This window comes from Amphiura filiformis, chromosome 12, assembly GCF_039555335.1.
Source record: "Amphiura filiformis chromosome 12, Afil_fr2py, whole genome shotgun sequence".
Classification (NCBI taxonomy): domain Eukaryota; kingdom Metazoa; phylum Echinodermata; class Ophiuroidea; order Amphilepidida; family Amphiuridae; genus Amphiura; species Amphiura filiformis.
This window is the reverse complement of record NC_092639.1, coordinates 53533541-53558534: the sequence shown is the minus strand read 5'-3', so window position 1 is coordinate 53558534 and position 24994 is coordinate 53533541. Positions and strand designations below refer to the sequence as shown.

The 24994-nt window shown below is 37.5% G+C and overlaps 1 protein-coding gene and 1 non-coding gene across 2 annotated transcripts; one reads left to right on the top strand and one right to left on the bottom strand.

Moving 5' to 3' along the window:
• Window positions 1-591: 591 nt before the first annotated feature.
• On the bottom strand, window positions 592-675 carry Trnar-ucu (transfer RNA arginine (anticodon UCU)). The gene is given in 2 exon segments: window positions 592-627; window positions 639-675. It is a non-coding gene; the product is annotated as a tRNA-Arg (tRNA).
• A 15982-nt stretch (window positions 676-16657) lies between these two features.
• Window positions 16658-24994, top strand: LOC140166405 (uncharacterized). Its single transcript, XM_072189862.1, has 5 exons — window positions 16658-16907; window positions 18618-19421; window positions 20263-20489; window positions 20954-21097; window positions 22090-24994. The coding sequence occupies exons 1-5, from the start codon at window positions 16887-16889 to the stop codon at window positions 22160-22162; spliced, it is 1269 nt and encodes a 422-aa protein (XP_072045963.1). The 5' UTR covers window positions 16658-16886; the 3' UTR covers window positions 22163-24994.

Sequence of the window (24994 nt, the reverse complement as noted above, 5' to 3'; positions counted from 1 at the left end):
TAGTACCCCCTTAATGGCCTCTAGAGTCCACAAACTTCGGTGGAATTCAATCGTTTTACATATGCTGAGAGATCATGCAAACGTCTTTCTAACGGTAATAATTTCATTTTGATTGAAGGACATTCAATGACATATATGGTGCTTTATCTTTGAATTCGTGGGTAACGCCAATTCATTTAAGCTATCATAACTTGTCCCCTGGTATGACTTGCTAGTAAAGGCCTATTATGCACAAAGAGAGCACATTGGACGTGACATGATATGCTCCATCAATAACGTGATTTCCTTTATTAATGACATTTTAAAGTGGAAAGTTAACATAGAGAGAATTTTGTCCGCTTTCGCTGGAATTGACCATATATGTGGACTTTCAGTCTTTCAAATTCTTGAAAGTACTTATTAAAAAGAGGTTTATTTAATCAATAAATAACAGTTGGACTATGATATTCCCTATCCAATCCTGTGTAAGGCAGGAAACTAACTGGCTTATTACTCAGAATAGCAACCCGCATCGATAGTGTCATAAATATTTAAAATAATAGGAAATAAAAATAGGAATAAAAGGAAAATAAAATTACAATGCACAAAATTCGTCTCCGATGGGATTCGAACCCACAACCTTCGAATACCGTACCGAATAGAAGTCCGACGCGCTATCCATTGCGCCACGGAGACGGTTGAAAGTGGTTTAATATTTGCGGTACTTTTTCGTTTTGCCAGCGGCTCGACTATTATCATGGTTATGTAACCATCAAAACATCCAGCGTGTATGACTCCATGATTAAGAAAACCCGCCAAAATATGAATGCATGATGGGATATTGATTTTTAGTAGGTAATATTTCGGCTTGAAGGTGAAATCAAAGTCACCATGGTCACGCATGAATCTCGCATTTAATTTTAAAGGTCCCAATGATGAACTTTAAGCCATAATGTAGGCCTACGATCTTATAATAATTATGAAATTAGTTGTTTTGGATTTTTTTTTTTTTCAATCTGATTTTTTGTTATTTGTAATATTTATAGATTTGGAATCAGCTAAATTTATTGTGTTTGTCAGGTCAATAGAGCAAAGTTGATATAATATCATAATATGCATTAAGTCGCCCATAGAACTCCGTGTTAAATAGCCAGTGAGATTTCTTTCACTTTGTTATTTCGGCTTAAAATGGACAGAAATCTCCCCTGATAGTTAGTATTAATATTATTTCAGCATTTTGAGTAAATAATAACAAAATTGAAAGTTGATGAAAATCGTGGCTCAAAATTATACAAAGAATAAAAAGACCCCTTGATAATTATATGTTCTAAAGATCAAACATTACCATAATACGTTTCAAATAATTTAATACAAGCAAGTGGCGTATACTGCATGGTCAAAAGTTGTGATGTGTGTGGGGAACTGCATCGTCGGAAACTGAAGTTTTGGGTATTTTTGAATTTGAATTTTGACAATTGACCACACCGTTCGTGAAATATAAGAATTTTACGAAACTCCTTCAATTTCAAACCTTTCCACGGATTCACTGCGCATTATTAGCGCATAAGGCGTCTATTGTCTTTGACGCGATATGACAGATACTGTATTTGACTCCGTGGAACGGCCTGAAAATAAGGTAGTTGCGAAAAATTCTTTTATTTAAAAAATGGAGCGGTAAATTGTCAAAATTCAGAAAAAAAGTATGTGATAGCTGATATATTCCTCAACCATATCAGCTTTTTAGTTATGTCTGGTTTATGTGTTAAAATACCCAAAAAAATCAGTTTTCTTTCAGCGACACCGTGTAGGCCTATTAGAAAATCAATACGCAGAAAAAAATAAATTAAAAAACTGTAAAGATAATTAAACAATGAATATAACAAGATGAAACTCAAAAATAATTATTTTTGTAAATATTAGGACAAAATCAATGCGATACATTTTAAATGATTTAATACATTACATGCACAAATAGGAAATAGACCAAAAACGAGTTATGTTACATTATTGCATTTCTCTACAACCCAATATGCCATTTTCATGATTTTTTCAGTATTTCAAGAAAATACTCTCACCTTTAATCTGGTATTCAATACATGGATATATATACATTCACAGATCAAGCTTTTGATGGTTGCATTTTTTATTGAGTAACCTTGTAGGCCTACAGCGAAACAAACTACTGTTTACCATTGCATTACCACAACCAAAGAAATTTAGTTTTATATGACGGCAGACGTTAGCATTTATATAGGTTATTGCGCTTCAAAACACAAATTCTTCCGGTTTTTACTTCAACATTATTCAATTCAACTTCTGCTTTTCTGAAGTTTCCATTATTACAAGAATTAACAGTATTCTGGTCAGTGATGGAGCCAATGGGTGGGTGGGTGGGTGGGGGATATGGGGTACGCAGGGGCGTAGCAAGAGCATCAGGGGCCCATGGACAAGGAGCAGTACGGGCCCTTTTAACCATGGCGGGATTTAGCCTACCTGATGGAGGCCCCAAACTCACGTGCCGAGGAAGGCATGTGCACTCAAGTCAGTGGCCAAGTTTTGGTTTAACTAAAGGGGGACTAACATATTTTGTTCAATTCAATTGCAGACTATTTTGGCCCCATATCAACATATATTTTGCTATTTGAATGCGCTCGAAGCGCGGAAAATTTTCAATGTTGCCCTAGTTTGACCAAAAAACATGTTGTTATTGGGGTAAAAAGAAAGATGCATATGGCAATTTTGGGGCCCCCAAAGTTTGGGGCCCAAAATTGCCCTGGATCCGGGCACATCTGGCCCAATTGTATAAAAATCCGGCCCTGCTCTCCATTATCAGCCCTTATTTAATTTTCGCTTTTGTGCTCGGGGCCCCTGAACCCTCGGGGCCCATGGACTTCGTCCACCCTATCCCCCCGCTTGCTACGCGCCTGGGGGTACGTCTTCTTTTTTCCCTCCAACTTTGGCTTTGCCCTCCCCCCACATCACTCCCTCGGTTGCCTACCAGTCAGAACAACAAAACTTCTAGTTGGGCAACCGGAGGGAAGCCCAAGAGCAAAGGGAAATTTTCTCATGCCTGTCCATGGCAAAAGGAAGAAAGGGGAATTTATAATTACATTTTTATCATTTTCACATCTAAGACTTTTAAAAATAAACGCAACTTCTCCCTTCCCCCTTGTCAGGAAAAAATATAAAATTTGTTTAATGTGGCTAAATATAGACATGTTTAAGGCTATGATCTATAGGCTATTTGACTATAGTTAAAATGTTTCAATAACATTTTAACATGTTTAAAATGTCGGGTTAATATAATACTTTTTGGCAAACATTTTTGTAAATAATTTTGTCAACACTCAATAACATTATGTTAGAAAACAAAACACGATTCTAACAGGTTTAAATAATGTTTTAAAAACATTTGTGTTTTCTGAGGGGTATTCGTCCTTCGAATGTAAGGAGTCAACCCAGAACTTTCAAATCAATCAAAAGCCAGGCCCGTACGCAGGACTTTTTTTTTTTTGGGGGGAGGTGCTGATTTTAAAAAGTGGACTTTTTACAAGAGGACGTGCGATTTTGTGAAAAGTGGACTTTCTTCCCAAAATTTGGGCCTTTTTGACCAAAAGAGCGTAAAAAATCATATTTTTTTGCTCGCTACGCTCACAAGATATTTTGGGACTTTTTGTATACTTTTGCAATTTTTTTTTTGGGGGGGGGGGGGTGGGTTACAGCCCTGAACAAAGCCATTGTATGTATTACTAGTGAGTTCGCTTCCCAGCTTATAACAGCGTAAGTTACTAGAGAGGTGTCAAATTCAGTTCGTAACTCAAACGGGAAAGTAAAAGGCACAGTGTCGACAGCCAGTGTTATAAATATAAACTTAATACTCCGTTGGTGAGCGACGGGCGATTGGTATTTCACCGAACGCAAGAAAAGGAGGCCTACCGTATCTGATTGGCTAGAAATCGATCGCTGATCGCTCAGAGGTGTAGTACAAACTCAAAATGGAGACATGTATTCAATTCGATTGAAATCGATATTCTATTATTGACTCAGATAAAGAAAGTCGATAATGTACATTGAATTATAGATACAGCAGCTGGATCTTACACGGGTTCCTTTGTATAATTCATTTCTCAAATAGTTGAATATATTACAATTTTTACTTTGGATTTCAAAATTTTTACTTATAAAATGCAGTAAAATATATCCACAGCAAACAGCAAGGCCCCGCTAATTAGTGTATTGCTTTTCGAGTTAGTGTACTGGAAACAAAACCTGCGTTTTTCCTGACAACAAATCGAATTTTCTAAAATGGCAACACCATAATGTGGTACTGATCATCATGCACAAATCATAGAATAGAAACTATGCGGCAGGCTCTGTGTGATATCTCATATATCATGTAAATGGTATGCTTAGCCTGAGTCGCTCGGCCTATCTCGAACAAAATCGCCATGCGTAGCTTTTGAAAAACGAGAGGATTCGTTGTACTATCACGGCAATTTTTGACACGAAGATATAGGGATGATGATGATGTGAAAGGGAGAAACTCAATAAAAAGGGGAAGTATAAAATGGGGGATATTAAGTGGAAGTAAAACAGAGGAACTATTAAAAGGGGGAAGTACAATGCGTGAACTGGGAGATCAAGAGTAAAAGGAACTATAAAAAAGGGAAAAAGTTAATAAAAGGGGGAACTTTTATTATTAAAAGGGAAAGTAAAAACGGGGGACTATCAAAACAGGGAAAGTAAAAGGGAAAACGTTGAAATGGAAAATAAAAGGGACAAACTATTATTGGATAATCTATAAGGGCCCCTTATTAAGGGGGAACAATAAGACGGTGAAAATGGGTGATATAATAATTATACGTAAGGCGAAATTTGCGGAAGTCTTTATAATCCCTGAACGTTTCAAAATTTTGTATAATATAACGGATTAATCAACGGATTTAGACTGATAAAATAGTGCTTGATAATATACATACACTTTTGGAATTATTTGAGACATATTCGTGTTTACGTGTTAAACCAATGACGACGACAAAATGCAGTCAATCTTGGCCGCCCCCCCCCCTGCAAAAGATTACCCAAATCAAAGTACGCCCTCTCCTTTTGTGCCCGCCATACTTCAAAAAGCAAAAACACCCGATATTACCAGAGAGTCGAGTAAAGATTTTTTTAGTTGCCAACAAGTCAAGCACCAAATAGTTGCCACCCCGACGACTATACACACAGAGACATTTTTACATAACGTTATGTAAGCATAAATTATAACTTCATAATAAGTACCGGTAAGTAAAATTTACCTCACCTCAGAACTGAATATTTACAAAATTATGTAAAACGTTATTTTTAACTATAACATTTTACATAATTTAGTAAATATTACATAGTTCTGAGGTAAATTTAATTTAATCATTATGAGGTTCTGTGCTAACGTTATGAAAAATTTCTCTGTGTGTGTCTTTGAGGTCGAAATTTAATAAAAACCCAATGTAAAAGTATCAAAAATGCACGTAAAAAAACTAGGTGAGGTCAAAAAACGTATGGTGAAGCGCATTAAACAACAATATTTAATTATATGTATATGGTCAATTCCAGCGAAAGCGGGACAAAATTCTCTCTATGTTAACTTTCCACTTAAAAATGTCATTAATAAAGGAAATCACGTTATTGATGGAGCATATCATGTCACGTCCAATGTGCTCTCTTTGTGCATATAGGCCTTTACTAGCAAGTCATACCAGGGGACAAGTTATGATAGCTTAAATGAGTTGGCGTTACCCACGAATTCAAAGATAAAGCACCATATATGTCATTGAATGTCCTTCAATCAAAATGAAATTATTACCGTTAGAAAGACGTTTGCATGATCTCTCATCATATGTAAAACGATTGAATTCCACCAAAGTTTGTGGACTCTAGAGGCCATTAAGTCAATTTGGCTAATAATTTTGTTACCCGCGTATCAAAAATAAAATGATCGTTCTGAAAAATGTTAAGTGAATATGCCATAAATGACTATATCATGAAACGAAGTTTCGTTCTATAATTCTGAGGTCCAAGTGATTATTTTATGCAAATACGTTTTACCCATAAAATTCCATAAAATCAAATTTGACGTTACCCACGTATCAACTGTTACCCACGAGTCCAGCAAATATAATTGCCATAACTTAAATTAACATTTAATGACTTTGGACACTGAATTTAGTTTGACAAGCGCTTAAAATTGTAAATCGTAAAAATACGTTCACCGCTTTAAAAAGAATCTACGACGGTTTAAACTTGTGTTACCCACGAATAACGAATAGATGCTAACCTTGAAAAATAAGGAGATTGTTTATTTTAAGTTTAAATCAGCACATATTCAAGCCATGGGTATGCTATAATTTTGACAGTACTTACAGTTTATACACCTAAGAAACGCAAACCCCAAACGGTACTATAGTACTTATAGCTTTACCCACGAATTCGGCGTTACCCACGAATCCAAGGATTTACTCGTAAATTATATGTTTCTTATGCATCTTAACATTTTGAAAACATGCGAAATAGGTTCCAAAACAGTCCTGTTTAATAGCGTCCTCTTGAAGGTATACTGAAGCTGCATCATGAAGTTTTGATTGATTATCCTAAATTACCATTTTTGGGTAAATGCAATTGGTTAGAGAAACGGGAATCATTGAAACACAATGGAGGAATAACCGCATGGTGGTTTCCAACCTTCTGTAATATTTTCTATTTTGCCGCTTACCAATACATACCTTCAAATATGTGTTACCCACGAACATTTTGGTTACCCACGAATCCCTACTTAAATTATAGTTAACAATGTATTGATAGTGTTTTAGTTCACAGGAACTGTCAAACACGAGTTAATAGAATATTGCTGCATGAAAATATGGAATGATTTTACTAAAATAATAATATAAAACTGTTTGCTCTGTCTATTTGAATTTGGCAACTTCATTATTCTCAAAAATGTTATACCCAAAATGCCATAATGATCCATTCTAAATATTCCATGTAGTCTGTATTACAAGGCTGACATCCTGTTTAAAATAGATGGGTAGCAGTTACAAATTGAAACACAGCATACTTAGCTTACAGTGTACTTTATCGCACCTCAACGGTTAAAACATAATTTCGCTTTGACCCTACATAACACATTCTTTGTAAAGATTTATGATTACATGTTGACGACGTAAAAATAGTGATATCGCATCCGACCCCCGTCCCTGAATGTATGATTAAAAACGCCTGATAATAAAGTCATTACCTAGCTGGGGGTTTACACCCCCCAGCTAGGTACTGTAATGCTCTCCGATTCTTACCTAGCCGGGACTGCGGCTAGGTCTTGAAATGCTATCGGTTGGTTTTTCTGGCAACAAATATACACATTTTTTGCTCCAGCTCGGACATGCTTTGACCGATTTTGACCTAACTTGGTCACAATCATCATTGACTACGACTATACATGTCACATTACTTTTAATGGGTTAAAGGTCACAGAGGGGTCAAATGAGCCAAAAATGTGATTTGAGCTAAAATGGTTTTCTTCCTACATAAAACATCCTACAATAACGTCACTTGCCCATACGGCTCGGCTATATCTTGTGTCTATAGGGTTAACACAGAATTGGGGTCAAAGGTCATTAAGGGGTATTTCCGGTATAAAACCAAATATCTTCAAAATGCTTCTTCTGCCACAAATTACATAGTACGATGACGTCACTTCCACATATGCATTGGCTATATCTAGTGCCTATAGGGTGTTCACAGAATTGGGGTCAAAAGGTCATTAAGGGGTCATTTCGGTCCGAGTCTAAAAAGCTTTTAAAAATTATATCTGCGACATGTAACATAGTACGTTGATGCCATCTGCACTGACAGCATGGTCATTACCCATTGCTTGGAGTCAAGGGTTAAATTTTGAAATAGCCACAATATTTGAAGTAATTTATCCGTTTTGCCTACAAATTTTAGAAAAAGCACACCTTGTAGATATGTTCCTCCGATTTTACGAAACTAAAAATAAGTGGGACATACTGTAATAATTGGGTAATCCATCATTTTGCCTGTCAATTAGTGCCTGTCAATCATGAGATAAAATACTTGAGTAGCAGGGTACTCGAGAATCGTGACGCGTGAGAGATTAAGGTGGCGATTGGTACACAGTAATTATTTGGAATTTTAAAGAGGGAGGGAGAGACTGTGAAACGGAGTGGGTGGGGTGGGTGGGGTGGGGGCAGTAAGAGAGAAACTTGGGAGGTAAGGGAGAGAGACAAATGGCGGGAGGGTGAGAGAAAGAAGGAATAAGGTAGAGCCTATTATGGTTATGATGATGATGATGATATGATGATGATGATGATGATGAATCATCATCATCATCATCATCATAAGGTAGAACCGATCTCATCATCATCATCATCATCATCATCATCATCATCATCATATCATCACCATCATCATCATCATCATCATCATCATCATCATCATCATCATCATCATCATCATCATACCATCACCATCATCATCATCATCATCATCATGATAGGGAATCATGACGACCATGATGATCATGCATGATGATACATGTGCTACATGTATACATATTAATGTTCAGCGTTCAATTTCCAATTTTTATCAACTTTTCCTAGACCATGACATAAACAAGAATCGAGACATACAATAATTGGAAAGCGATACCGTTTGGGTGACGTGCCATATCATGTGAGTAGTCATGTAAACATACAAGCACTGCACTCTGAGATTCGCCGCCTACTACCCACTCAACGTGTGCTGATCATGCTCATGATACTTTGAACATAAGGCCGTGTAATATTAATATTTTGGTTCTCGTCCCTCCCTCCTCAATTTCTGGGATTTGTCAGATTTTTTTTTTTTTTTTTTTTTAATTTTTTAATACTTTGGAATGATTTATAAAATCTTCATACATATAAATAAGTTTATTAGAGAACAAGCATCACCTCCAAGTCTTTTTGTGGTACTCTAGGGGGTTTATCCCTCAGAATCTCACATTTGAAAAAAAAAGGGCCTCATCGTTTCCTCGAGCACTGTTGGAGAAGACCGAAAACTACTGACAATGCTAATTTTACATTGAAAAAAAAAAAAAAAAAAAAAACACCTCCCTCCCTCATCAATTCATGAAAATCCTCTGGACGAGAACCAAAACATTAATTTTATACGGCCTAAAGTGAAGTCATTTAATTATTTGGAATTCAAGAGAGGGAAAGAAGAGATTGAGAGCCAGAAATTATTTGGAATTTAATAGAGGGGGAAGGGGCTATTGAGAGAAATGATGGAAAGGGGAGTGGTGGAGGGATGTAATAGATAAACTTGGAAGGTAAGGGGAGAAACAAATGGGGGAGGGTAAGAAAAAGGAGTAAGGTAGAGAGGGGGGTTTTAAAGTTACCCAGCAAAAGTCGCAATTTTATTTTAATAAACCTGAATACAATAAAGAGCAATTATTTGGAATATAAGAGGGAGAGGGGAAGGAGAGATTAAGAAGGCGATTAGTACAAAACAGTAATTATTTGGAATTTAAGAGAGGGAGGGAGAGATCATGAGAAAGGGAGGGGTGGGGTGGGGGAAGTAATAGAGGAACTTGGGAGAGAGAGAGACAAATGGCGGGAGGGTGAGAGAAAGAAGGAGTAAGGGAGAAAGAGGGGATCTTTAAATTACCCAGGAAAAGTCGCATGTTTATTCTAATAAACCTTATAAATACAATAAAGACTTATAGAGAGGGAGAGAGGGGAAGGAGAGATTAAGGTGGCGATTAGTACAAAACACAGTATTTATTTGGAATTTAAGAGAGGGAGGGAGGGATCATGAGAAACGAAGGGGTGGGGTAGGGGAAGTAATAGAGGAACACGGGAGGGGGAGACAAATGGAGGGAGGGTGAGAGAAAAAAGGACTAAGGGAGTGAGAGAGGGGATCTTTAAATTACCCAGAAAAAGTCGCATTTTTATGTTAACAAACCTTATCAATACAATAAAGAGTAATTATTTGGAATTTAAGAGAGAGAGGGGAAGCAGAGATTAAGGTGGCGATTGTTACAAAAAAGTAATTATTTGGAATTGAAGAGAGGGAGGGAGAAACGGAGGGTGGGTGGGGAAGTAATAAAGGAACTTGGGAGGGGGAGATAAATGGCGGGATGGTGAGAGAAAGAAGGAGTAAGGTAGATGGGGTCTTTAAAGTTACTCAGCAAAAGTCGCATTTTTATTTTAATAATACAATAAAGATTATTTGGGGAAGAAGAGATTAAGATGGCGATTGGTACTAAACAGAGTAATAATAGTATTTGGAGTATTGAGGGGGGGAGATTATGAAAAACGGAGGGGTGGGGTAAAGGAAATAATAGAGGAACTTGGGAGGTAAGGGGAGGGACAGCTGGCGGGAGGGTGAGAGAAAGGAGTAAGGTAGAGGGGTGGGGTTGGGGTCTTTAAAGTTACCCAGCAAAAGTCGCATTATTTTAATAAACCTTAATACAATAAAGAGTAATGATTTGAAATTTAAGAGAGAGGGGGGGAGAGGAGAGATTAAGGTGCCGATTGGTACAAAACAGAGTAATTATTTGAAATTTAAGAGAGGGAGGAGGGGAGATCATGAGAAACGGAGGGTTGAGTTGGGGGAAGGAGGGGGGAGAGAAAGAAGGAGGGATTAAGGTGGTGATACAGGAATGATTATTACGACATTCTAAACATGAAAAAAATTATGACCCCAAAGGTCTAGGGGTCAAATGTTAAGTTTAAGATTAAAGGTCAAAGTTTAGCGGTTAAAGGTCAAACTTTAAGACTGGCATTTCCGGCCCCGGCTAGGTCCAGATCTGTAGCCAGATCTAGTTCTTTCTTTCTTCTTCTGGCAACAAAACTTCAAAATGCTTCTCCTCCTACATGTTACACCCTACAATTACGTAACTTGCACATATGTATCGGCTATATCCAGTGCATATAGGGTACAAACAGAATTGGGATCAAAGGTCATTAAAGGGGCATTTTCGGTATTTAACCAAATATCTTCAAAATGCTTCTTCTGCCACATATTACATAGCACAATGATGTCACTTGCACATATGCATCAGCTACACCACGCGCCTATAACTTGCACACAGAATTGGGGTCAAAGGTCATTAAGGGGGTAAAACCTTACAATTTCATTATCTGGACATCTGTATGGGGTATGGGGCTTAAACTCGGTGACAAAAAATCTCATGACCAGGAGAACATTTTGCAGGGGTCAGGTCAAAGGTCATGCAGAGGTCAAATTTTAAAAATTGCATTTCCTGGACAACTGTAAGGGGTACGGGGCTTAAACTTGGGGATAACAAACTCAATGATCTAGGGAACATTTTGGAACACTTTGCAGGGGTCAGGTCAAAGGTTAACTGGGATCAAATCTAATAATTTCATTTTCTGGATATATGTAAGAGGTATATGGAGCTCAGACTCAGTGACAACGAATCTCATGACCAGGGAACATTTTGCAGGGGTCAGGTCAAAGGTCATGCAGAGGTCAAATTTTTAAAATGCATTTTCTGGACATCTGTAAGGCGTACGGGGCTCAAACTCCATGACAACAAACTTAATGATCTGGGGAACATTTTTGAACACTGTGTATGGGGCAGGTCAAAGGTTATCTGGGGTCAAATCTTACACTTTCATTTTTGGACATCTGGAAGAGGTACGGAACTCAATCTTGGTGACATCAAACCTCAAGACCAGGGAATATTAAGGAACATCATGCATGGGTCAGGTCAAAGGTCATCTGGGGTTAAATCTTAGAATTGTATTATCTGGACATCTGTGTGGGGCTCAAACTCAGTGACAACAAACCTCATGACCAGGGGAACATTTTTGGAACATTTTGCAGGGGACAGATAAAACACCAACATGCCCCAGCTAGGTTTGTGGTCTATGACCACCATTTGCCACTAGTTTGTTTTGTTTTGTGTTCTTTCCAAGAAATTCTCAACATTTTCCTCCTGCACCACTGTTCCAAAGCTTGGATTCTAGATCTATCTGCTCTTCCAATAGCACATGCAGCCCATATGGCAATCGGGAAGACCAGGGCATCCATGATGTTCATCTTTGTTGTTCTAGAGATTCCTCTATGTTTCCAAAATGTCTGTGAGTGCAATGACAGATGTTCTTGCCATAGCCAAACGTCTTTTGATTTCCTGGGAGCTGTACTGCCTCCTTCATCTACAATGAGGGATCCAAGGAAGTATTAACAACCACTATATGTCCTCTCCACCTGTACCTGCTGTTCTTGCAATGAGGGTGGTATCGTCAGCAAACCTGAGGCTGCTTTATCGTCCTCCAATTGGAACCATACCCGAGAAGCCATCAAGTGCATTCCGCATGATATATGCTCGGCATATATATGTTAAACAGGTACGGTGACAAAATGCATCCCTGGCGTACTCCTTGGCTAATTGTAAAACATTCACTATCTCCACATTCTGTTCTTACTGTGGCTTCCTGTCCTTTGTATAGAGATCTAAATTAAATCCACCACATATGCAGAGAAGCACATGTTTTTCATGATGTTCCATAATTGTCCATGCTGGACACAATCAAATGCCTTGGAGTAATCAATGAAGCACAGAAATGAAGGTTGCTGGAATTTCACGATTTTCTCCATTAGGTTTCTCAAGTTTCTAACTCGATTTCAAGTTACCCTTCCTCTGCTGAAAACTGCCTGCTCTGGTGGTAACTCACTTTCTAGATGACCCCTAATTCTTTCAGCAATGATATGGAGCAGCACCTTGCTGGCATGAGAGATATGGTACGGTTATTAGCACATTCCCTTCACACAAACACTGCTCTTTTCCAGTCTTCTGGTCTTTTCTTCTCCAAATTTGTTACAGAGTTTGTGGATGATGGGGACTCCTTCAGCATCACATTCTTTCAACAATTCTGCCTGGATGTTATCAATTCCGGGTGATTTACCATTCCTGAGTCTTTTTATGGCTTGCTCAACTTCACACATCAAGATGTCTGGGTCAGCATTTGCATCTTCCTGATCAGATTCTACTTCAGGTGTATTTCCTTCTCTAGATGCATACAGGTTTTCACAATACTGTTTCCAAATCGTTTTGATCTCCTCTTCTTCTGTAAGGATGTTGCCAGCTTCATCTTTCAGCACATTGAGCCTGTGAGTTGGTTTGCTGGACAGTTGCTTGATGTTTCTATACATGTCCTTGGTGTTGTTTGTTACACTGTCCCTTTCAACCTCGGCATATTTCTGCCTGATGAAGTCAGTTTTATCTTTCCTGACCTGTTATTGTATTCTACTGCTCATATCACGATAATCCTGGCGGTTTTCATCCTTATCAAGTCCCTTTTCCTTCACTTTTCTTCTTTTATCCGCCAATTTGAAAACCTCTTCTGAAAACCAGGCTTTTTCATGTTCTTTCTTTTGGGGAGTGTCTTCTGTGCTGTATCTGTAATTACAGTTTTGATTTCTTGCCACAGTTCTCCTGGTGTGGACTCCTCTGGATCATCTTCCAATAGCTTCTGGAACCGATTCTTCACCTCAACTGTATACCTGTCACTGATCTTACCGGGGGGGCACATCAAAAATTTTGGTGGGTATGTTCCCCGGAATTTTGAGGTGGTGGGTCTTTGGGAGCTGACGGCGTACCGGTAAAGGGGGTCTTTTGGAGCTGCGAACCGGGCTGCGAACAAGTAAAATGGGGTCTTTTGGAGCTACGAACAGTCAAAATCAAGGGTCTTTCTTGGCTTTTTGGTTGAAAATCGCCTGAAAAAACAGAAATATGAGGAATGAGAAATGTTTGGGTATTTTAGAGCTGAAATTATCAAAATCAAGGGTCTTTCGGAGTTCTATTTTGGTTAAATATAGGGGGTCTTTCGGAGCTGCGAAATCCAAAAGGGGGTCTTTCCGGGGGAACATACCCGTACGGTCATTTGTGTTGAGTGCCCCCCGGGCCCCAGGATCTTACTCACATCATATCTGGCAGGCTTTCTTTGTTGTTTTGAACGTCTCAGCTTAATGGTCACAAGCCAGTGATTTTACAGTGGGAGGACAAGATGTTGAAGCAGCTATCAACTAAATTGTTTTTACCAAATACCTCATACTTTTTAATAGTGTCATTTTTCAAACTGTATACTTTATAAATTAAAAGCTTCAGGTCGTTATTGGTCCTAATCACCATGATCTCTCTTAAGTCATAGTTGAAACTCGCAACTACTCGCAGCCCTAGAATTTTGAGTTTGGATGGAAAAATATGGAATTATTATGAGATGGTTATCTTCTTTGATAATGAAGGTAAAAGACAAAAGAAAAAAAAAGGCAAAGAAAAAACAATTCTGTTTTTCTTCATAAAGGTGGGAAGTAACTTCAGCTCAACACGGAATGGTTGGACTTCAATTTGACCTATCTGCTCATCCGGAATTGTGTTGTAATGTCATCATTTCGCCCTACCGTAAAGAGGCAATTGATAACATAATACAGAGATTGCGATGTTCCGTAGTGGTGCGTGGACCGTGCGTTTATACGGCGTTCAAAACTGCGTTCAATATTACTAGTCTCGGTTCCATCCCAAAGCTGGATTGTGCTCATTTGTCATGAATGAGAACAAGGCGGCTGGAACAAAGAATAGCATCTGATCTGGTCACTAGAAGGCGAAGCGCTTAAAATTTAAAGGTCATCGGGTCTTATGTCTACTTCAATACATCATGCTTTTGATTTTAACTAAAAACCAAGGTTAATATGCTGCGTATTGTATTTCAGTGCTTCCCAAATATTATGGTTGCCAAAAACAAATATTTTGGTAGATACTGCATCCATGTATTTTTACTGAACATTCAAAATAAGACTTTCTCATGGTGAAAATTGAGTGAGTTGCATGAACCGTCGTGACGGCGTAAAAAATGTCGATTTCAACGTGTACCATGCGTATTAGGTGTGCGTTTGTTTAAAAAAATCGCAAAGGCAAACCGCTCTTTAAACTGTTTCAGGGGATCTTTGGGTGAAAATGTTCAGTTCCTCCAAAAATAATAACATCATCATCATCATCATCATCATAATCATCATCATCATCATCATCATCATCATCATCATCATCATCATCATCATCATCATCATCATCATCATCATCATCATCATCATTATCATCATCAACATCATCATCATCTTCATCATCACCATCAAAACGACACAAAACAAACAAACAAATTTCTTTCAATTTCACTTTTCAATTTCTTATTTCAGAAACATACAGGGGAAAACTTTTGTAATGTGCTATATTTACACTACTACAGAAACAAAGAAATAAGACTATTTTAATTGGGATATATTCTATTTATATCGTCGGAATCGCGCAATAATTTATGACGTAACGATAGAGTTCATCAGAATTTCATTCATTAAAAAACTTAAATTAAGAACAAGAGTTATTGACACATAGTGCGTCTCAAGAAATATTTATTTTCACAATCGTGTTCCTGAAAATAAAAAAATTACTTTTGTGACGTAATCGTGGTAATACAAATTCCCGGGAAACAGCATTAATACTTTCATATTGATTTTACGTCCCTGGGGGTTTTGATTTTGAATTGGGTAGGGACGGACGGCTAGGATTCCGTAAATATACTCCCAAATACTCCAAATTTGGCGAAAATGCGACCCAACATACTAATATGATTTATCGATTATTTTTATTCAATATTACTGTAAATTTGCCCAGTTCTGTACATTTTTCGCAAATGTTGCTGTAAAACAATAAAGAATCTGCACTTTCTTCAGACTTTTGGAAAACAGTTTGACACCCCATCTAGATTTCTGAAAATTGCGACTCAAAGTATACCAAACAGCCTGAAAATCCCTGGGCTGAAAATGAAGACCTGCGCGCAAGAAGACCGTATTGGCTCCTCAACATGTATACACTCAAGTTGCGTATAGTTTTATATAGTTTTATACATGTTCAGGGGCCTAAACAAATCATTCACAACCTTTCATGATGTTTTCACCAGGGAACATGTATTAAACATTACAAAACGTTAAGAAACTATACGTAACTTTAGTATATACATGTTGAGGGGCCAAGTGGACTTACAGTCTTCTTGCGCTCAGGTCTTCAAATGCACCCACACACCCTCGCCGCCACCATCCCACCAAGACCCCTCCCCCGGCCCTCACCCCGTAGAGGTGTCATTTTCTATGAACTTGTTCCTTTAAAACGACAAGTATGAAGATACAAAAGTATGTGAACAGAAATAGCTGCTTTATGCAAATATCTCTTTAAAACGTTTTGGTCTTAAAGTTATAAACTATCTTGCATTAATTTTATTAAATAAAAATGATCACATCTAAGGTTCAGATGTTTCAGTATAATAATAGTATCTTTTGAACTATCGAAAAATAGTGAAAACTCTGAAGTCGAATCGCTAAATATAAAATTTCACAAGAAGCAGCTTTGAAACAAAAACATAATTCTATAAAATGAATTCATGATTTGAAAGTACAAGTGTCAGCTGCCCTACAATGTTACTTTTTTAATTGAGTACAAGTTACATTCATAGTTTCAATTATATTCTCGAAGTGGGAAGTGGTTTGAATTAATGATCAATTTAACCTTATGCAAACCAGGGAGACTGGTGAACGGGAAATGACTGATTGAACAATAATAGGCCTAACTTTTTCATGTAATATAAATGATGGGTTTCAGCCGGGGTTTCAGATCATGAACATGATGAGGGGGTGACATACTCGACTATAATTAAATCATGACTTCAGACAGATAGGCCTACTTAGATCCCCGGACTTTGAGTCCCTTTAAATAGGGGGCAAAATGTTTCTTCAGATAATACTACTTGTTGTTGCAGAGAACTCAGAACATCAAATTAAGAAGCATACGAAAGAAGATGGATTTCTCAAAACAGTTGGTAAGCTTCTATGTCATTTACTTAATACTAGTTATATGATAGCCTACCTATGGTTTATTTGCATGTGCTTGATTCGCCTCTTTGTACAATTTCACAGAAATCAAGGGCAACTGCCAATTTCGCTTGATGGGAAAATTGTTGAAGCCGTGTTTGTGCACATGCATACGCATTTTTGAAACCGCGCTAGCGTTATACCTATTGATAATGTCCCTAGGCCTACAAAACATTGATGCTTATGCCTAATATTATTCTCAGTTTATCATGTTTATAGCCAGAACTGATGAACTTATTCAAGGGGCTTATATAAACGTTTTTAAATATCGAATTGTATTTTTGATGTAGTGATTTTGAATGTGCAATATATGTATTTTATATGTTTTCTGGCGAATAAAATGAAATGAAATGAAATGAAATCATTGCATGCGAAGATTCGTTTATGGCTAAGGCACCAGAGCCTAATTTGTTTGATCTTTGGATCGACCGTCTATGCTACTTCGATGCTTGTTATTAATTAACTATCAACTAATTAATCAGAATGAATGGTAAAATTGGATAATGCATTACGTATTACATGTGAGTTTGGTTGCCGATCCATGCGCGTCCTCGCAGGTTTTTCTCCGGGTGCTCCGGTTTTCCATCTGTATCTAAAATCGGACCTCTTCCCATATCCCTGTCCCGTAAAGTCCGGTTGGCATCCATTTAGTCGCCTCTTGGCACTATTGGGATTTGCCTGTCTTTGGCCGAATGTTATAAATAAAGATTAATTAATGTTATAACAATTAACTTGCTAATTAATTGATATTTTATACAATAATAAAGATCAACCAAGCATCGATGCTTGAAAAAAACCCGAACTAATTTAGTTCTATTGCCTAAGCTTTCATCAGCTGATAAAGAGCCGGTTTCAGTTCCTCGAGGGGAGGTGCGTAGAAAGCGCGCAAGGCCACGAAGAGCGACCATCGCACATCGTGACAACTGCATGGGTGAAATTTTAAGCTCCAGAGATCGCCTGTCACCTCCGCACTGAAGAAGTGCTAAGTCTGATTAGGATATGTGCCTGATAGAACCCTAATTATACTGTTGAACAATTTTATGTAGTTATATTATGTTTTGACAGAGATGATTCCTATCTTCTATCATGTCTATGATCTTGACTAACATGACTAAAGTGCTCGAATAGCAACGTTTGCACAGTATTGTTGTAGGACCTGAGAGCACATCAGACACATCCAATTGCATTCTGAATACGAGGAATATCCTTCTGACATGTCTGATATCAAATAATTTATAGTGTTTTTTTTTTTAATTCGTGATATAATAGAAATTTGATGACAAATTATATAAAGATTGATATTTTTTAATATTTTGGATATTTGGCAGTCCTTGAAGTAAATTAATAAATCTAAAGATATGTACCGTATGTAGCTGGGAGCAAAACCCGCCCACCATAATGAACATTTTGACCTTTCGTATTGAAGATATCCATTTTTCCCTCAAAGACATAAAATTTGAAGACAAAACAAAACAAAACATATAGGATACAGTGGTGGGGTGGGGTTGTAATACTTTGATCCGAAGAGCCAGGATGGCCAAAGTTGCCAATCATGATGCCGTGCCCATGGGCCAGCAAAAGTCAATCCAGCCCTATTTATACTAAGGAAGACGATATATGATAAAGAATCTTTTTTTGTTTTCCATTTATGTTTGTAGAACATCTTGCTGGTGGTACTTGCCTATGTCGTTTACGAAGTGAATTGCATACCAGTGGCCTGGACAGATTACAGACGTGATATGCAGAAAATTATATTCAGGCCAAGAGCGAGACAAATAACTAGGCGGAATTCACCATTTACTTACGACCGACCAACTACTCAATCAAGCGTGACAGAAAGTCCAACTCCTGACGCAATTGAACCAGCCACAACAAGTGATCAAAATTCATTCCATACTGAAACAAGCAAAACAGAGAGCTCGAATGTAGAAGGAGTTGAACTAACCACAGTAAGTGATCCGAATCCACAACAAACTGAAGTAGAAAGTGTGACACAGGTGACAAGTGATCCAAATCCACTCCAGCATAAAACAAGCGTGACAAGTTACCAAATTCGCAATAATGGTACAACGAACTTGACGAGTGAGCAAACTCTAGTCGAGGCAGAACCAAACGTGACAGAACACAATACATTAGATCACAGTGTCCTGAACGTGACAGAGGATAAAACTCTAGACCAAAGTGGAACAAATGAGGCTGATAATCAAAGGAACACAAGCATGACAAGTGTACCAAATCCAGCCCAGAGTGGAGCAAATGCAACGAATGAACAAAATGTAGACCGAAATCAAGCAGACGACACGAATCATCCGAATTTATATCCAGGCAGACACAGAGCAACACAGGAAACAGCAACAAGTGGAGGTAACCCGAATCCGGATCAAAGTGGGACAAAAACAACCGATGGTATGGATCAGAATGAGACATTGACTTGTGCAGAACCAGCGTCTGAAGACTTGCAGGTAAGAGGACACCCGATTAGCAATTCGCCGTAGAAGTGGTGATGTAACAGGATTAACTACCATGTAACCATAGCAATAGGTTAAAACAATATTTGAATATATCGCACTGTACTGCATTGAACCATAGATGTCAAAGAACAGGGATAAAGACCTGCATCGTAATTCTATAGAATATTCATATTATGCTAATCACTCGCACCTTTAAGATTAGTATCTTTGAAAAGAGCGGTATTGTATTCAATCTATGATTGCAGACATATACACAGGTGATAAGTGTAACCCGCTTGTAGTGCAGGGCGATATATTCAAAAATATGTTTTAACCTATTGCTATGGTAGTTAATCCTTACATCATCACTTCTACGGCGAATAGCCCATTTTCGAATTGGGCTATTCTAGTTGAAATCCACACACCCCTATGGAAGACATGACCTTAATCGCTACAGAGGGGTGTGTATATTCCACTTAGGTAACCCCATTTGAAATTCACACTCCATATGTGGAAGATTAAGATCATGTCTTCCACCATGTCCATAGCTCGGGAGTATATGTATCTCAACTGGAATAACCCATTTGCACATTCATTGGTACTTTCGCGGTTTGCTAGTTTGACAAGTCGATCTTTGTCATGAAATTACATGTAGGCGTAGGATAATAATAAAGTTCATGATATTTAAGGACGAAGACATTTACACAAACAAACACCAAATAAACAAATACATCGGTATTTTCTGGTCACACAATGGTATACTGCTTCTTCCGGAAAGTGATAGTGTCATGTTTTCTCCAAATAACCTTATTGCATTATTGAATGATGTGTTTTTTATTTGTCTTCCATCTAGACAAATTATACACGTCTGCACGGGGCCCATGATGTAGCAATTCAACCAAAGATGTCACAGAGAACCCCTCCTACCTCCGATGATCTCTACAATGAGCATTGTCGAGAAAATTACCCAGCACCTTACAGTCCTACCTGTTCACCGGATCTATTGGGTTTGGCTAATGGCGAAATCAACGAAATGAGTACGTGCCCATGGACTTACGTACGTCATTACAACAGTCTACGGTAAGTAAATGCCAAAGCACGATCTGCTCATATCGTATACGTCGTAATTTTAATAACGCCACACGATGCCAAATTACGACGCTACGTGACGTCGTTATTTACATCGTAATTTAGTGGCGTCTGTATTATAGCTAAGCAGGTAAAACCTATGAGGCGATTTTAGTAATGGCGCTATGGATTTTTGGAGAGTGAGAAAATAGTAAATTGTTACCATATTTTGTTTTAACCCCATGAGTACTACCTGTTAATTGGTTACAAAAAGACTATGAATTATTAAACTAATCTGCAATTTAGGTAAGAATGGTCGTAGTGCTGTCAAAGTGGAAATAATTAGAAGCTGTATTTTAATTGGTCGCACAGATTAATATAACACGTAATTGGCCAATCAGAGACGATGTAAGGAAGACAGTAGTTCTCATGATTTACGTTGTTTCAAATGTGTTTTATGTGCTTAAATATTTCAGATACCCACCGACAATGATGTTTGCCCAGTGTGAATGTACTCAATGCATTGAAGGCGACCAATTCTCAGCAACCAACTACTGCCGTCCGATATATACCAAAGTGAAGGTGTTAATGAGAGGGGAGTGTAATGAGGGTGTCTATTGGTGAGTTGTGTACTAATAAATATTCATCAAATAATAAAGATGTAGACCTACCTACCGTAGCGTAGAAAAAGATGTTATTTGAGATGCTTATTTTCCCGCTGTATAGTCAAATGATTGGCAAACTCAAAGTTTGCACTCAAGCTAATTTTGTAGCAATTTAATTAATCCCTGTTTGTCGTTAATCGAACGCGTGCTTAGTGTACAAACACTACGTCGCTTTAAGAAACTAAGCATGCGCGCGATTTGCCTTCTGCAAAAGCGAACGACTATGAATTCAGCTGTAGGCTTTTCTAATGGATAACCCCTGGATGTTTGTAATAGATAACCAAGAACACATTGCACCTATTCACTTACCGGATCATTGATATAATCCATGTGAGGGAACCCAGAAGAACACATATGGAGCTTATTTCCAAACCGTGTTAAGTCCACAACCCCATGTGTCTCATTTACTTGTGTGATACAATCACAACAATCGCAACAATGAGTTGTACCCTCTACAAGCTATTATTTACAATAACAATGCTGCATAACAATATGCAGACTATTTCTCATTTGGGAAACAAAGGCCCACGCAGTATTGTTACTGTGCTTTTGCTTTGTAATGCTGCATTCAACTGAAACTATAATACCTATAGCATTGCAATATCGCACAGGGAAATCAGATACATGGGTTTGTGGACTTAACACGGTTTGGAAATAAGCTCTTCATATATAGCCTTTTGTAAGGTGCCTTGATGACCAATTAATGTGACCGTCCATAAATTATGTCAGTATGACAGAATAGTACATACATGTACAATAGGAGTTTAAATTAAGAAACACAATATGGAACGTGTTTATAGTGGCTGTATTCGGAAAGATACGGCAAAATTCATTGTTTTCGCAGTAGACCTAATTATACGCTAAATATAAACGAATAACACGCTCACAGATATGGCAAGAGATATTTCAATGCTATTTAACGCTTTTATTTTTGCTGTTTTTCTCAGGTACTCTCCGGCATATGAAAAAGTGCCAGTGGCATGCGTGTGTGCTCGACCAAACGATAGGAGCACCATCTAATCAGACAAACACATCCGTAAAACAATAGGCTATAGGCCTACATGAATGAATAGATCGAAGGACGTTTATAAACCTGTTGGCGGTAGACACCACAAAGGAAATGACTTTAACAACACATATAGTTTTAACGGAGAAAAGTACGTCCACAATATTAAATGGATGTTGCCGATGCATCATCCTTTCTCAAGGGAGCACGGTGGCCGTGCGGAACCGATTCCTACTCTACCGTGATAGGAAGGTTGTGGGTTCGAGCCCCGGCGACGCCATATCGTGTTGTGCTCTTGAGTAGGCCTAAGTCACTTTATCGCGATTATTACTTTCCCAGGTGTATAAATAGGTACCAGCATTCTGAAGTGAAATGCTGGGAAGGTAACAGACTCGCTGTGGAGGAGGTGTGGTGATCCCCCTCTCACAGCAACATTTCCCGGTGGAGTCTGGCCTAATCACTAACGAAAGAGAGATGGGCACTCCGTCCTGTGAAAAATGCAGGTTCAACTCCTTTACCCTCCTTTATATCCTTCCTAATTTATGCAAAGAGATCGGTACCTCAATATGAGATTTTGGTGAGAGACGGCACGAGTTCGAGCCCCTGCAGGCGTCTTTAATTTGCTCGTGGAAAACTGAGATAGCTTGAACGTTTTCTGAAGAACATTTCCCGGTAAACCTACACAAAACTCGTGAAGCTAATCCTGGCTGTGATGGTTTATTTTGGTATGTCAAAGGAATGCGCTTGTTAAGTCCTTGATTTTGATGCTAATTGTTTAATGTATGGTCAGCAACAATCTGTAAAAGTGCAATATAAATCACTGATATTTACTGTTCTTTCAAATGGAAGCCTAACTACATTTTAAGGAATGAAAAGAAGAGATATCTTTTAAGGAATGAAAAGAAGACCTATCTTTTGAGGAATGAAAAGAGTCGGAAGTGCAATTAATGCAATAATCTTAAAGTAAGGTATTAAAAGCGTATGGTCCTAAAATATTACAATTTGTGTATGTTACTGTAAATAGATATATAAAATATTTATTTTCCCTTTGTACTCGATATAGCTTGAGACTGCCGTTTACTAAGGACCTACTCACTATTGCAAAAAAAAATACAGCACTTTTGGATTTTAAAAAATATTACCCTGTTTTACCGAATGAAACATAACTAAATCCTAATCTTTTAGTTAGTTCTAACTGGCAATGAAAGTCAAAATTTGATATTTTGGTCAATTTCGGGAAATAGGGGCCAAAACATGCGTTTTCAGGGCGCTGTGACAATCAAGCCCAAAGACTTGTACAAATACTCTTTATAAGTTATGCATTCATACTTCTTAATTTGTTACATAACCAGTTATCAAAAATAATATGAAATATTATTAAAAGTATGAACTAACTGTTAGCCTATACACCAATCCGAGAAGCGTTTACTGTATTTGGCCCTCTATTGACGGTAACACAGATGTACCAGAGCGGGAGATTTAATTCGTAATTCAATACTTATGATCGTGTATTGAATATCACTGTTGTGTACAATTCCCGGATACAATTCTGTGTAGCACGCAATAAATAATGGGTGGAAGGTGGAACCCCCGACCTCGGGACACCGCAGTTTTACATCGGGGACACCGCAGTAATGGCGAAGTCGGATTGGTGTATACATAAGATTTTAACTGCTTAGACTTGCGTCAAGTCTTAGAATTTTGTGACTACAATTGTAAGAAAACATGCAAAATTGCGTGCCTTATTTTCCCTCAAATTGCAAAAATATTAAAATTGGACTTTTATTGCCAGTTAGAAATAAGTACAAGATTAAGGTATGTTTTGGCAGAACAAGATAATATTCTTTTAATCCAAAAAATTCGGTGCTGTATTTTTCTGGAATAGGGAATAGAAGTAAACATCATTGAGAACAACGTACGGAGTATATAGATTTGTACAAACTTGGCACTTGCAGACTATTGTATTTATAATTTTTAATTATATTTTGTGAAACTTTATAAGACATTATTGGACTGTAAAGTGCAATACCGTATGTGTGCACCAATGTGTGCATCGAATATTTAAGCTATAGTAATAGTATATATACATGATATAATCAGACTTGAACATTATTATTTATTATGGGAGGAATGGTTGATACATAGACCTATTTCGTAGAAACCATGCCGTCATTATTCGGACGAAACTGACCTAGAGAAAACTGTAATAAGAATAATTTGTATATATTATATTTCTCTACCATATACCATTTGCCTTTAATATTAGTGTCGTGCTTTTACACGTTTACAATTAAATGTATTTGAAACTTGTAAAAATATAACTGTGAATATCTCTCATATTTTATTTATTAATTTATTACCAAAATGAATGTCAAATTAAATTTTGTAGGAATACAAGAAAAAGCCAAATCAGCATTAAAATTTGCAATGCATTTTGGGACAATTTTTACAGTTTTGAGACACTTTGCCCTCTGACCTATCAGGAAAATTTGTTTTTGTACATACAAAATATTATTTAAAATGTTTTACTAGAATAAAAATTGTTTATGAATATTAATCAATTATTTAAGATTTTGTTAAGGATAACATTGTTACAATGATGAATAAATGAATAATAATTAAGCAATTTCCCTGAGGTCAAAGTGTCCCAAAACTGCTCGCAAAAACCGGAAGTTACAATGGTGATTGGGTTAACAAATCACGTGATACAGTATGGTACTATTAGTGGTAGCAATTTCAATTTCATTTGTAAGAGATTTTTTTGTTTTATAATCACATGCTTTCTATGCAATCACAACAGGACACTAAATTGTAAGTTAGACGTATGTAAATAAAATATTAACATA